Source organism: Oryx dammah, unplaced genomic scaffold, assembly GCF_014754425.2.
Source record: "Oryx dammah isolate SB20612 unplaced genomic scaffold, SCBI_Odam_1.1 HiC_scaffold_23, whole genome shotgun sequence".
NCBI lineage: Eukaryota > Metazoa > Chordata > Mammalia > Artiodactyla > Bovidae > Oryx > Oryx dammah.
In genome coordinates this window covers 24,353,931-24,368,571 of record NW_024070207.1, presented here as the reverse complement: position 1 = coordinate 24,368,571, position 14,641 = coordinate 24,353,931, and the positions used below count along the sequence as shown (strand labels likewise).

At 39.2% G+C, this 14,641-nt stretch overlaps 1 protein-coding gene across 1 annotated transcript in view; it reads right to left on the bottom strand.

The window, feature by feature from the left end:
* Positions 1–14,641, bottom strand: part of IL13RA1 (interleukin 13 receptor subunit alpha 1) — an 81,604-nt gene that overhangs the window by 19,478 nt on the left and 47,485 nt on the right. The window contains exon 11 of the mRNA XM_040266615.1: positions 14,066–14,150. Within this exon, the coding sequence (XP_040122549.1) occupies positions 14,066–14,150 (85 nt within the window). The remainder of the gene's footprint in view (positions 1–14,065; positions 14,151–14,641) is intronic.

Sequence of the window (14,641 nt, the reverse complement as noted above, 5' to 3'; positions counted from 1 at the left end):
AGGGAATGGCAGGACATACTTAAAGTGATGAAAGAAAATAACCTACAGCCCAGATTACTGTACCCAGCAAGGATCTCAGTCAAACATGAAGGAGAAATCAAAAGCTTTACAGACAAGCAAAAGCTGAGAGAATTCAACACCACCAAACCAGCTCTCCAATAAATGCTAAAGGATCTTCTCTAGACAGGAAACACAAAAAGGGTATATAAACTCGAACCCAAAACAATAAAGTAAATGGCAACGGGATCATACTTATCAGTAATTACCTTAAACGTAAATGGGTTGAATGCCCCAACCAAAAGACAAAGACTGGCTGAATGGATACAAAAACAAGACCCCTATATATATTGTCTACAAGAGACTCACCTCAAAACAAGGGACACATACAGACTGAAAGTGAAGGGCTGGAAAAAGATATTCCACGCAAATAGAGACCAAAAGAAAGCAGAAGTAGCAATACTTATATCAGATAAAAGAGACTTTAAAACAAAGGCTGTGAAAAGAGACAAAGAAGGACACTACATCATGATCAAAGGATCAATCCAAGAAGAAGATATAACAATTATAAATATATATGCACCCAACATAGAAGCACCACAATATGTAAGACAAATGCTAACAAGTATGAAAGGGGAAATTAACAATAACACGATAATAGTGGGAGACTTTAATACCCCACTCACACCTATGGATAGATCGACTAAACAGAAAATTAACAAGGAAACACAAACTTTAAATGATACACTAGACCAGTTAGACCTAATTGATATCTATAGGACATTTCACCACAAAACAATGAATTTCACCTTTTTCTCAAGTGCACACGGAACCTTCTCCAGGATAGATCACATCCTGGGCCATAAATCTAGGCTTGGTAAATTGAAAAAAAAAAAAAAACAACTGAAATCATTCCAAGCCTCTTTTCTGACCACAATGCAGTAAGATTAGATGTCAATTACAGTAGAAAAACTATTAAAAATTCCAACATATGGAGGCTGAACAACACACTGCTGAATAACCAACAAATCACAGAAGAAATCAAAAAAGAAATCAAAATATGCATAGAAATGAATGAAAATGAAAACACACACAACCCAAAACCTGTGGGACACTGTAAAAGCAGTGCTAAGGGGAAGGTTCATAGCAATACAGGCATACCTCAAGAAACAAGAAAAAAGTCAAATAAATAACCTAACTCTACACCTAAAGCAACTAGAAAAGGAAGAAATGAAGAACCCCAGGGTTAGTAGAGGGAAAGAAATCTTAAAAATTAGGGCAGAAATAAATGCAAAAGAAACAAAAGAGACCATAGCAAAAATCAACAAAGCCAAAAGTTGGTTCTTTGAGAAGATAAATAAAATTGACAAACCATTAGCCAGACTCATCAAGAAACAAAGGGAGAAAAATCAAATCAATAAAATTAGAAATGAAAATGGAGAGATCACAACAGACAACACAGAAATACAAAGGATCATAAGAGACTACTATCAGCAATTACATGCCAATAAAATGGACAATGTGGAAGAAATGGAGAAATTCTTAGAAAAGTAGAACTTTCCAAAACTGAACCAGGAAGAAATAGAAAATCTTAACAGACCCATCACAAGCATGGAAATTGAAACTGTAATCAGAAATCTTCCAGCAAACAAAAGCCCAGGACCAGATGGCTTCACAGCTGAATTCTGCCAAAAATTTAGAGAAGAGCTAACACCTATCCTACTTAAACTCTTACAGAAAATTGCAGAGGAAGGTAAACTTCCAAACTCATTCCATGAGGCCACCATCACCCTAATACCGAAACCTGACAAAGATGCCACAAAAAAAGAAAACTACAAGCCAATATCACTGATGAACATAGATGCAAAAATCCTTAACAAAATTCTAGCAATCAGAATCCAACAACACATTAAAAAGATCATTCATCATGACCAAGTGGCTTTATCCCAGGAATGCAAGGATTCTTCAATATCTGCAAATCAATCAATGTAATATACCATATTAACAAATTGAAAAATAAAAGTCATATGATTATCTCAATAGATGCAGAGAAAGCCTTTGACAATATTCAACACCCATTTATGATAAAAACTCTCCAGAAAGCAGGAATAGAAGGAACATACTTCAACATAATAAAAGCTATATATGACAAACCCACAGAAAACATTATCCTCAATGGTGAAAAACTGAAAGCGTTTCCGCTAAAGTCAGGAACAAGACTAGGGTGCCCACTTTCACCACTATTATTCAACATAATTTTGGAAGTTTGGGCCACAGCAATCAGAGCAGAAAAAGAAATAAAAGGAATCCAAATTGGAAAAGAAGAAGTAAAACTCTCACTGTTTGCAGATGACATGATCCTCTGCATAGAAAACCCTAAAGACTCCACCAGAAAATTACTAGAGCTAATCAATGAATATAGTAAAGTTGCAGGATGTAAAATCAACACACAGAAATCCCTTGCATTCCTATACACTAGTAATGAGAAAACAGAAAGAGAAATTAAGGAAACAATTCCATTCACCATTGCAACAAAAAGAATAAAATACTTAGGAATATATCTACCTAAAGAAACAAAAGACCTATATATAGAAAACTATAAAACACTGGTGAAAGAAATCAAAGAGGACACAAATAGATGGAGAAATATGCCATGTTCATGGATCAGAAGAATCAATATAGTGAAAATGAGTATACTACCCAAAGCAATCTATAGATTCAATGCAATCCCTATCAAGCTACCAACGGTATTTTTCACAGAGCTACAACAAATAATTTCACAATTTGTATGGAAATACAAAAAACCTCGAATAGCCAAAGCAATCTTGAGAAAGAAGAATGGAACTGGAGGAATCAATCTGCCTGACTTCAGGCTCTACTACAAAGCCAGTCATCAAGACAGTATGGCACTGGCTCAAAGACAGACATATAGGTCAATGGAACAAAATAGAAAGCCCAGAGATAAATCCACGCACCTATGGACACCTTTTCTTTGACAAAGGAGGCAAGAATATACAATGGAGAAAAGACAATCTCTTTAACAAGTGGTGCTGGGGAAATTGGTCAACCACTTGTAAAAGAATGAAACTAGAACACTTTCTAACACCATACACAAAAATGAAATGGATTAAAGATCTAAATGTAAGACCAGAAACTATAAAAGTCCTAGAGGAGAACATAGGCAAGACACTCTCTGAAATAAATCACAGCAGGATCTTCTATGACCCACCTCCCAGAATATTGGAAATAAAAGCAAAAATAAACAAATGGGACCTAATTAAAATTAAAAGCTTCTGTACAACAAAGGAAACTATAAGCAAGGTGAAAAGACAGCCTTCAGAATGGGAGAAAATAATAGTAAATGAAGCAACTGACAAAGAATTAATCTCAAAAATATACAGGCAACTGCTGCAGCTCAGTTCCGGAAAAATAAATGACCCAATCAAAAAATGGGCCAAAGAACTAAACAGACATTTCTCCAAAGAAGACAGATAGATGGCTAACAAACACATGAAAAGATGCTCAACATCACTCATCATCAGGACTTCCCTGGTGGCTCAGATGGTAAAAGCATCTGACTACAACGCGGGAGACCCGAGAAATGGAAATCAAAACCACAATGAGGTACCATTTCACGCCAGTCAGAATGGCTGCTATCCGAAAGTCTACAAGCAAAAAATGCTGGAAAGGGTGTGGAGAAAAGGGAACCCTCTTACACTGTTGGTGGGAATGCAAACTAGTACAGCCACTATGGAGAACAGTGTGGAGATTCCTTTAAAAACTGGAAATAGAACTGCCATTACGACACAGCAATCCCACTGCTGGGCATAAACACCGAGGAAACCAGAACTGAAAGAGACACGTGTACCCCAATGTTCATCACAGCACTGTTTATAATAGCCAGGACATGGAAGCAACCTAGACGTCCATTAGCAGATGAATGGATATGAAAAGCTGTGGTACATATACACAATGGAGTATTACTCAGCCATTAAAAAGAATACATTTGAATCAGTTCTAATGAGGTGGGTGAAACTGGAGCCTATTATACAGAGTGAAATAAGTCAGAAAAAAAAACACCAATACATTATACCAACGCATATATATGAAATTTAGAAAGATGGTAATGATAACCCTGTATGCGAGACAGCAAAAGAGACACAGATATATAGAACAGTCTTTTGGACTCTGGGAGAGGGCGAGGGTGGGATGATTTGGGAAAATGGCATTGAAATATGTATAATATCATATGTGAAATGAATCACCAGTCCAGGTTCGATGAATGATACAGGATGCTCGGGGCTGGTGCACTGGGATGACCCAGAGGGATGGTATGGGGAGGGAGGTGGGAGAGGGGTTCAGGATGGTGAACACGTGTACACCTGTGGTGGATTCATGTTGATGTATGGCAAAACCAATACAATATTGTAAGTAATTAGCCTCCAATTAAAATAAATAAATTTATATTAACTAAAAATAAAAGCGTGGACTGGAGGGGACTTCCTTGGTGGCCATTGGCTAAGACTCCCCAGTCTCAATGCCGGGGGCCTGGGTTTGATCCCTGGTCATGGAACTAGATCCCACATGCCACAACTAAGAGTTCACATGCTGCAACTAATATCAAAGATCCCACATGCTGCAACTAAGACCCAATACAGTTAAAAAATAAAGAAATATATTTTTTGAAAACTGTGGACCAGAGGATAAGAATGCCTGAGTTCAGATCCCAGCTCTAACACTTGTTAGTTGAGATCCTAGCTCTGCTAGGTAGCAACTGTGTAACCTCAAATGAGTTACACATAATCCCTCTGGTGCTTCATTTTCTTCATCTGTAGAGTGGAGATAAAACCTACTGCAGAAGGGGGACAAATTAATGAAGGAAAGACTTGGACAAGTGTCTGACACATAGCAGAAGTTCAATAAATATGAACTGTTATTACTATTTTTGTTACTATTTTTCCATTTACTGGTAAAAGTACAGTCAGTCCTCCAGAGAATATTCATAGGTTATGTGCAAATACTACACCATTTTATATGAGGGACTTGAACATCCATGAATTTTGGTATTTGAGGGGGTCCTGAAGCCAGTCTCCACAGATACCAAGGGATGACTGTAAAAATGATTTTAATTTTAGAAAAGTAACTGGAATATTACATTTTCATTGGTTTCTGCTCATTAGACTCAATGCTTAAACTGTGTTGGACAGGAAAAAGGCAATCTGCACACTGCCACAGAAATGGCTTCTAAAAATACATTAATTTTTTAAATGCCTTTTTTTTATTCCTGAAACTTTGATTACTCTCATTTTTACCCACCATCAGCATCAGGGCCTTTGAGCACTATGTCTGTGAATATGTTCATGTAAGGTTAAAGGGACAAAAGCAAAAGCTCTGACCTATTACCCAATTATATGTCAGTCGAATTTTGAAATTACTTGTAGAAAAAACCCTAAATTCATAAAATTACAGTCCACAACTCAATTCTTACCCGATTGATTTTTTAAATAAGATAACCAACAACAGAATAATGGCCAAAGATGAAAAAATCCTAGGTGAAAAAATAACAGGTGTTTGAGTGGTGAGCACAACTAGTTTTTAGTTGTTAGTCATTCTAGAAAAATATATGTATGTAACAATATTTTTTTAAAGAAAGAAACAAAAGTCATAGAATAATGGAACATCAAGTCTCAACTGAAGAGTACTTTCAAGATTTAGTTATTTCCTGCAGTGAACTACCCACAGGGGTGAAGTGGGCTTCATGTACCTTAGCATCACACAAAACACTGGACTTGTATGTGCAAGTCAACAGATTACGTGCCTCTGTCTTCTTCAGAGCAACATTCACAATAGAAAATTGTACAAAAATCCCCATGCCTTCAAATCACTGTAGCTTAAAAAGAAATAGCTGAATGTGGTTGGAGGGGACTAATTTGATATCAGTTGAGGTGGTTATCAATTCAAACCCTCACTTTAAAAATTGATAATTAAAGGGAAAGAATTAAATACGTTTCCTGCCTTTCTAGCAGAAACTGAATTCCAGAACAATTAAAAGGAGCCTAGCTGATAATTGAGAGCAGTGCTTATAGGAAAGTGTCAGCTTAGAAATGTAGATTAAATGATAGATGAGAAAAATCATCATCATTTCACAACCACCAATGAGATTATTGAATCAAGCAAGGATACTAACTGGCCAATAAAAAGCATCAGCTGAAGAGTTGACAGGGTGCTAACATAACACCACACAGATTATCTTCCAGTGGCAAGGGGAGGCAACGTGTAGATGGCAAGAGGGGACATGTTATTATCATCTTAAATACAGTGGTCGACCTTAGCCTCACTATGGGTGGACAACTGGGTATTATCTGTCTCCTGACACCTGGGACAGCTGGAAAGATTGAAATATGGACTGAGCATTAGACGATGTGCATGCATGCTAAGTCGCTTCAGTTGTGTCCAACTCTTTGCGACACTATGGACTGTAGTCCACTCCTCTGTCCATGGGATTCTCTAGGCAAGAATACTGGCTAAGTTGCTTCAGTCGTGTCTGACTCTGTGCAACCCCACAGACGGCAGCCCACCAGGCTCCCCCATCCCTGGGATTCTCCAGGCAAGAACACTGGAGTGGGTTGCCATTTCCTTCTCCAATGCTGAATACTGGACTGAGTGAAAGTGAAAGTGAAGTTGCTCAGTCGTGTCCAACTCTTTTCGACCCCATGGACTGTAGCCTACCAGGCTCCTCCGTCCATGGGATTCTCCAGGCAAGAGTACTGGAGTGGGTTGCCATTTCCTTCTCCAGGGGATCTTCCCTACCCAGGGACTGAACCCGGGTCTCCCGCATTGTGGGCAGACGCTTTAACCTCTGAGCCACCAGGGAAGCAGCTATTTCCTTCTCCAAGGGATCTTCTCAACCCATGGATCGAACCTGCGTCTCTTATGTCTCCTGCATTGACAGGTGGATTCTTTACCACTAGTGCTACCTGGTAAGCCCGTATTAGATGATATTAAGGAAATAATCATTTTTAAAGTGAGGCCATGCTATTTTGGCTATGTAAGAAGTGATCTTAGCTTTGAAAGATACACACTGAAGTTTAAAAAAATTCAGCAGTATTTGGAAGTCAACTTCAAGTTAAAAAGGCTGTTTTCTAATCAGGAATTCAAAACTGGCACAGGACTGAAAATAAAATTGGTTTCCAAGAAGCAGGAGAAGAATAGATAATATTTTAGGGATGAAAAAGAAATGCAGATGCAGAAGAAAAGCAATTCCCTCTGCAAAACCCCCACCCCCAAATATGGCCAGCGGCCCAATTAGTCACAAAGAAGGGAAAACAGCAAAGCAACCGGAAAAATGCTGTTGGCCAAAATGTTACTACAGTGATAAACAAAACATTGTCAAAACACTAGAAACCTTAAGGAAAACTATACAGAAGATTTAATTTATTGGTAGCCACATCGAAATACATTTTAAGTACCACTACTGATGGTACAGAATGGAAGAAGAAAGTGTTTAGAAAGGGCATAGATTATTTCTTGGGATTAGAAGCTGGTCACTTTGGGCTGGAGTGACTTTTAGTGCAGGTTCTGGAATTATCTGTCTATGTGATAGCCCTTGAGAAATTTCTCCACAGCCCCAGTGTCTCCATCTTAAAAGTGAGAGGCTGGACTAGAATCTAGAGTTTTGAAAATTTATAATTAAAGGCAACTAAACATGTAAACATATACCTCATTAGATGACCTCTCAGGCAATGTTCATGCTGTAATTATTCATTCCATAATTCAATGGTTCTAGAAGTAAAATGACAGTCTTTCTGCTAGTATATGCAGTTCAGTTTGTGAGGATTGTTGTCATGTACAGAAAGTAGATTAGTCATCTGGTTAAAAAGCAAACATGGAGATTTGTTCTATTACCCTTTCCCCTGTCTGGCATTTTTATTATACTTTTAGTTTTAAACACTGACTTTATTTAATGGTCTGCAGCCACCACAAACAAAAACATCTTATGCTTTTAGTGGTCCATTTTGTCAGTGTATCCGCCTCACTAAATTATAGAATTATCTGACTCATCAGGACAACATATTATCCTCTAGACAGCAAATTGAAAAAAAGCAATTTTCCCATCTCTGAGAAAGATAATTGATTTGATTTTGCTGTCAATGTTATCAGCATTCACTCTATTACCCAGACTTGAAACCCTAAAATTATTTTTTACTCTCCCACCTTTCATCACCCACACAGAGTCACTGAGTCATAATGAGTTTCCTTTAATAATGTCTCTTGCATCAATCGCCTCTGCTACCACCTAAGTTCAAATCCCTATTATCTCACAGGCTTGGATGACCATATATTCTCTTTTCCCTTAATGACTTGTATGGAGTTTCTTTTTATTATAAAAGTGATACATGCTCATTATAGGCAATTTGGAAATTTCAGAAACATAGAGGGAGAGACAAAATAATATCAATTATCCACAATCTTTCTGCTCAGAGATGATTATTTTGACCTATTTCCTTCTACTCATTGTTCTATGTATATATTGATGAATTTTTATAAAAATTAGGATTGTACACCTGTGGTGGATTCATGTCAATGTATGGCAAAATGAATACAGTATTGTAAAGTAAAATAAAGTAAAAATAAAAAATTTTAAAAAAAGGATTGTAATACACTACACATTTATGATAAGTTTTTTATACTTATGTCATAAGTATTTTGTTAGGATACTAAATGCTTTGAAAACCTAACTTGTTAAAAAACTTATTCTTGACTGTTGATATTTCCTTGGCTTCTAATTTTTTGTGTTAGAAACGAATTCTGCACTGGCCATCCTTATGTCATTGTTGAATTATTTTCCTAAAATAAATTCCTAAAGAAATAATTATCAGATCAAAGATGATTCTGGTTACATTTTATTGGGTTGCTCTCTGGAAAGAAGGGCATTTTACAGGCCCACCAGTGGTGTGTGAAGAGTACCCGTCTCCCACCCCTTTGTTAACACTGGATATTATCACTTTTTAGAAATTTAATAAGCTAGAAATTCATATATCTTTAGTTGTATATCTCATATATATCAGTGAGTCCAAACACGTTTTCACAGACATTGGGCATTTGTGTCATGGCACTTTGACTATCTTCATTCTGCTAAGATTGGTAGCAAACTCAAATGCCTTTCACGGGTCTAGCATGTTAGGTCAATGTGTGAAACCACAGTGGGAATTGGGAATGATAGGGCCTGAGATGAATTGGTAGTCCATGCCCTGCTTAAGATCCCAAATTGAAAAATTTCAAAAACACTACACTGGCCAAACAAAACATCTGTGGGACAAATTCAGGACTAGATTATCAGTTTGCAACTGTGATAGCACTTCCTCTCTCTAATTCATTCCCTTCAGGCTGTTGTCAGAATGATAGGTGTGGAGACAAGGGAACCCTCCTACACCATTGGTGGGAATGTAAATTGGTACTGCCACTATGGAGAACCGTACGGATATTCCTTAAGAAGTTAAAAATAGAGCTACCATATGATCCAGCAATCCCACTGCTGGGCATATATCTGGAGAAAACCATGGTCCAAAAGGATATGTGCACCCCAGTGATCACTGAAGCACTGTTTACAGTAGCCAAGACATGGAAGCAACCTAAATGTCCATTGACAGGGGAATGGATAAAAAAGATATGGTATATTTATACAACAGAGTACTGCTGCTGCTGCTGCTAAGTCACTTTAGTCGTGTCTGACTCTGTGCGACCCCATGGACGGAAGCCCACCAGGCTCCCCCGTCCCTGGGATTCTCCAGGCAAGAACACTGGAGTGGGTTGCCATTTCCTTCTCCAATGCATGAAAGTGAAAAGTGAAAGTGAAGTTGCTCAGTCGTGTCTGACTCCTAGCAATCCCATGAACTGCAGTCCACCAGGCCCCTCTGTCCATGGGATTTTCCAGGCAAGGGTACTGGAGTGGGTTGCCATTGCCTCCTCTGCAATGGAGTACTACTTGGCCATTAAAAAGAATGCCATTTGCAACTTAGACAGACCTAGAGATTGTCTGAGAGTAAGTCAGACAAATATTGCATGATATTGCTTATATGCAGAATCTAAAAAAAATGATACATATAAGCTTATTTATAGAACAGAAACAGACCACAAACTTACAGAATAGATTTATGGCTACCAGGGGCAGGGAGGGTGGGGGAGAGAGATAGATTGGGGAGTTTGGGATTGACATGTACACACTGCTATTGATATATTTAAAATGGATAAGCAACAAGGACCTACCATATAGCACAGGTAATTCTGCTAAATATTACCTAACGACCTAAATGGGAAAAGAATTTTAAAAAGAACAGATACATGCATATGTGTAACTGAATCACTGTGCTGTACACCTGGAACTAACACAACATTGTAATCAACTCTACTCCAATTTTAACTATTAGGTTGGCCAAAATGTTCATTAGGGTTTTCCATCCCATCTTACAGAAAAACCTGAACAAACTTTTTGGCCAGGCCAATCAGTCAGGTCAGTCACTCAGTCGTGTCTGACTCTTTGTGACCCCATGGACTGCAGCATGCCAGGTTTCCCTGTCCATCACCAACTCCCAGAGCTTGCTCAAACTCATGTCCATCGAGTCAGTGATGCCATCCAACCATCTCATCCTCTGTCATCCCCTTCTCCTGCCTTCAATCTTTCCCAGCATCAGCATCATTGGCCATGCCAATGAAAAGTTAAAAAAAAACAAAGAGTGATATTCCTACTACCTTTTCATAGAGGCCAATCAAAATGTGCCTCCAAATCTATTTCTGGGAACTGCTCTATCCCAACCCAGTATTTCTACCATGCAGAACTCTAAGGAGACTGTGAGGCTCTTGAGGACAAACATCCTGTCTTACAAAAGGCCCTGCAGCATGGTGGAAAGAGAGAACTCTAGAATCAGACACTTCTTGGTCAAATCCCACCTTATTATTTCCTTGCTGTGTGACTACAGTAAAGTTATCTAACCTCACTGAGGGTCCAATTCCTCATCTGCAAAATGCTACTAAGAGCACTGACACCACAGGGTGGGTGTGAAGATGGAGCACTGAACACACTGTGTACACATGGGAGACTGCCAGTCGCTGGATACAGGTGTTGTTAGAATACTTGCACAATTCTTAGCCTCCAGCATCTATCACAGTAGCTGGCAAAATGAAGATACAGGGGTAATCCTAAGGAAAATATTGGTAACAGTGATTTTCAAAGTGTGGTCTGTGAATGATCTTGCCAGGAGAGGCATCATTGTTGGATTCCTGTTAAGTATGCAGATTCCTGGGAACCATCCCAGACCCAGTGAGTTCGAACTTCTTGAGACAGGGCCCAGGATTCTATATTCTTACAAGCATTCCAGTCAACTGTGACTCAAAGGTGAAGAACCACTGGTTGCCACAGCCACCTCGGTCACAATATATGAGCCCTTCATCAGGCACCTGATTTCTGGATCTCCCTGCCGGGTGGTGCCCTATATAACAGAGTTACCCACTGTCTATGACTCTGATTTGGTGAAAAAGATCCAGATGACTTCTCCCCTGACAGGAAGTGAGCCTCTGTGCCTTCCTTCCCTAGCCACGTAGCATCACTGCCACTGTGAACCACCCGTATTACAAGAACTGTTTGGGCATTAAAGAGAAACAGAAAGTATTATCAATAGTAATACTAAGCACTAACATTTGTTGTGGTTGTTTAGTTGTTAACTAAAAAGTTAATAAAAGAGTCATGTCTGACTCTTGCTGACCCCATGAACTGTAGCCTACCAGGCTCCTCTGTCCATGGGATTTTCCTGGCAAGAATTTTGGAGAGGGTTGCCATGCCCTCCTCTAGGGCATCTTCCCGACCCAGGGATCGAAGGCAGGTTTCCTGCATTGCAGGCAGATTCTTTTACCACTGAGCCACCTGGGAAGCCCCAAGCACTAATATTTACTAAGCACCTATAAAGTAACTGCCAGGCACACTAAGGAGTTTCTATGTATTAACTTAATCCACATAACAACATTTTGCATGATAAATTGCTTCAGTCATGTCCAATTCTTTGCAACTCCATGGACTGTAACCTAACAGGCTCCTCTGTCCATGGACTTCTCCAGGCAAGAATACTGGAGTGGATAGCCATGCCCTCCTCCAGGGGATCTTTTCAACCCAGGGATGGAACCCACATCTCTTATGTCTCCTGCACTGGCAGGCAGGTTCTTTACTGCTAGTGCCACCTATTATTACCTTCACTTTACAAGTGAGAAAACTGAGACACAGGGAAGTTAAGAAGTTACCTAAGGTCAAATAGATAGTGCATGACACAGCAGAGATCCGAATCCAGACAATCTGACTCCAGAGCACAGGCTATTATCTACTATGCTCTACTATTTCCCTCAATTAAGTGTCTTATGCCTGAAATGATTACTTTAAGATACATACAATATATTGATATTTATTTTATTTAGTGTCTTTATTATCTTATTTGGGTGAATGTATTCATCAGAGAAACCACAAACTCTTTTGTTCCCACAAGGTCTTAGCTCTCCCAGCCATAAATTCCAGCAGGAATATCTGTAGCCACCTAACTCTAACAGTTTGCGGGGTGAGAGGTTACTCTAGTTCCATGTCTTCTGAGGCCCGCTTTCCAGGCAATAGCATGAATAAAATCTATTTCAACTGTTTGCATGCATGTGTACTCAGTCATGTGTGACTCTTTGCAACCCCAAGGACTATAGCTCACCAGGCTCCTCTGTCCATGGGATTCTCCAGGCAAGAATAATGGAGTGGGGTGCCATTTCCTCCTCCAGGGGATTGTCCTGACCTAGGGATCAAACTCGCATCTCCTGTGTCTCCTTCATTGCAGGCAGATTCTTTATCACAGAGCCATGAGGGAAGCCCTTTGACTGTTTATCTTATGTTTATATTTCCCCAAATCAAATTTGAAAGATTATCCAAGAGTCAGAAGACCTACCTATCAGTTTTGTTTCGTAAAGGAGGCTCTTCCCCCTGCATGTTTGGATCAAATACATTTTCTTCCCCAGAGAGAGAATGAAACCCAGCAATACAAGCTGGGTGAAGTATTCTGGGGATTTCTTAAATGTTATGTTTGGCCTGAGATACAACATTTTAAATCAGCTCTTTAATCTTTTAGACAAAATGTACTTTAAAATAACCAATTTTGAAATGAAATTCTGACCCATGCTACAACATGGATGAACCTTGAAAATGTTATGCTAAGTGAAATAAGTCAGACACAAAAGGCCAAATATTGTAGGATTCCATTTATATGAGGTACCTAGACTGCTGCTGCTGCTAAGTCACTTCAGTTGTGTCCGACTCTGTGTGACCCCATAGACGGAAGCCCACCAGGCTCCCCCGTCCCTGGGATTCTCCAGGCAAGAACACTGGAGTGGGTTGCCATTTCCTTCTCCAATGGATGAAAGTGAAAAGTGAAAGTGAAGTCGCTCAGTCGTGTCCCACTCTTCGCAACTCCATGGACCGCAGCCTACCAGGCTCCTCCATCCATGGGATTTTCCAGGCAAGAGTACTGGAGTGGGGTGCCATCGCCTTCTCCAGGTACCTAGACTAGGCAACTTCATAGAGACAGAAAGCAGAATAGAGGTTACCAGGTGTTGAGGGGAATGGAGAATTATTGTTTAATGGGTCCAGTTTCTGTTTAGGATGATGATAACATTCTGGAAATAGTGAGGATTTGAGGATGGTCCAACAACATTGTAAATGTACTTAATGTCATTGACCTGTATATTTAAAACTGGTTAAAATGGTAAATTTTATGTTATGTATATTTTACCAAAAAAAATTTTTAATCCTATGAAGTGAAGTGAAGTCGCTCAGTCGTGTCTGACTCTTTGCGACCCCATGGGCTGTAGACTACCAGGCTCCTCTGTCCATGGGATTTCCCAGGCAATAGTCCTGGAGTGGATTGCCATTTCCTTCTCCAGGGGATCTTCCCAACCAAGGGATCAAACCTGGGTCTCCCACATTGTAGACAGACGCTTTACTATAGCCTCCCCTCAAAAAATCAATTTCATACCCCATAGAGTCAGTACTTACCAGGGTATCATCATTCTGGTCTCCAAACATTTCTTTAAAAATCTTGCCAGGATCAGGAATTGGAGGGAATATAATGATCTTGAGCCTTTAAGAGAAAAGGGACATTTCTGATCAAATCTTGCAGTCCATAGAAATGTTCCTCTTAAATACAGCCATATTAAAAGAGAGCTTAGACAAAAGACATGGTACACAAGTCATCTTTAGTGATAATGCAGTCGTGAAGAAATTTCTAAAGCAGGCTGAGAAATCAATATCTCAAGAGTATCAAGTGTGGGTAAAGCAAAGGACCCATCAGTAGCAGACCACTTATAATCTATCATTTAAATTTTTTTCCAGCTTTATTGAGGTATACTTGACAAACAAAAATTGTATAAATCTGAGGTGTACAAAGTGAGTTTTATGTAGGTATACATTGTGAAAAGATCATCACAGTCAAGGTAATTAACATATCCATCACCTCACATAGTTATAATTGTGGGGGGGGGCCTGTGTGTGTTATACCCTATCATTTAAGTAATAATGGTGTTTTACTTATCACAGATCACATGGGAGCCTGCTGTTTATAATTTTTTTAAA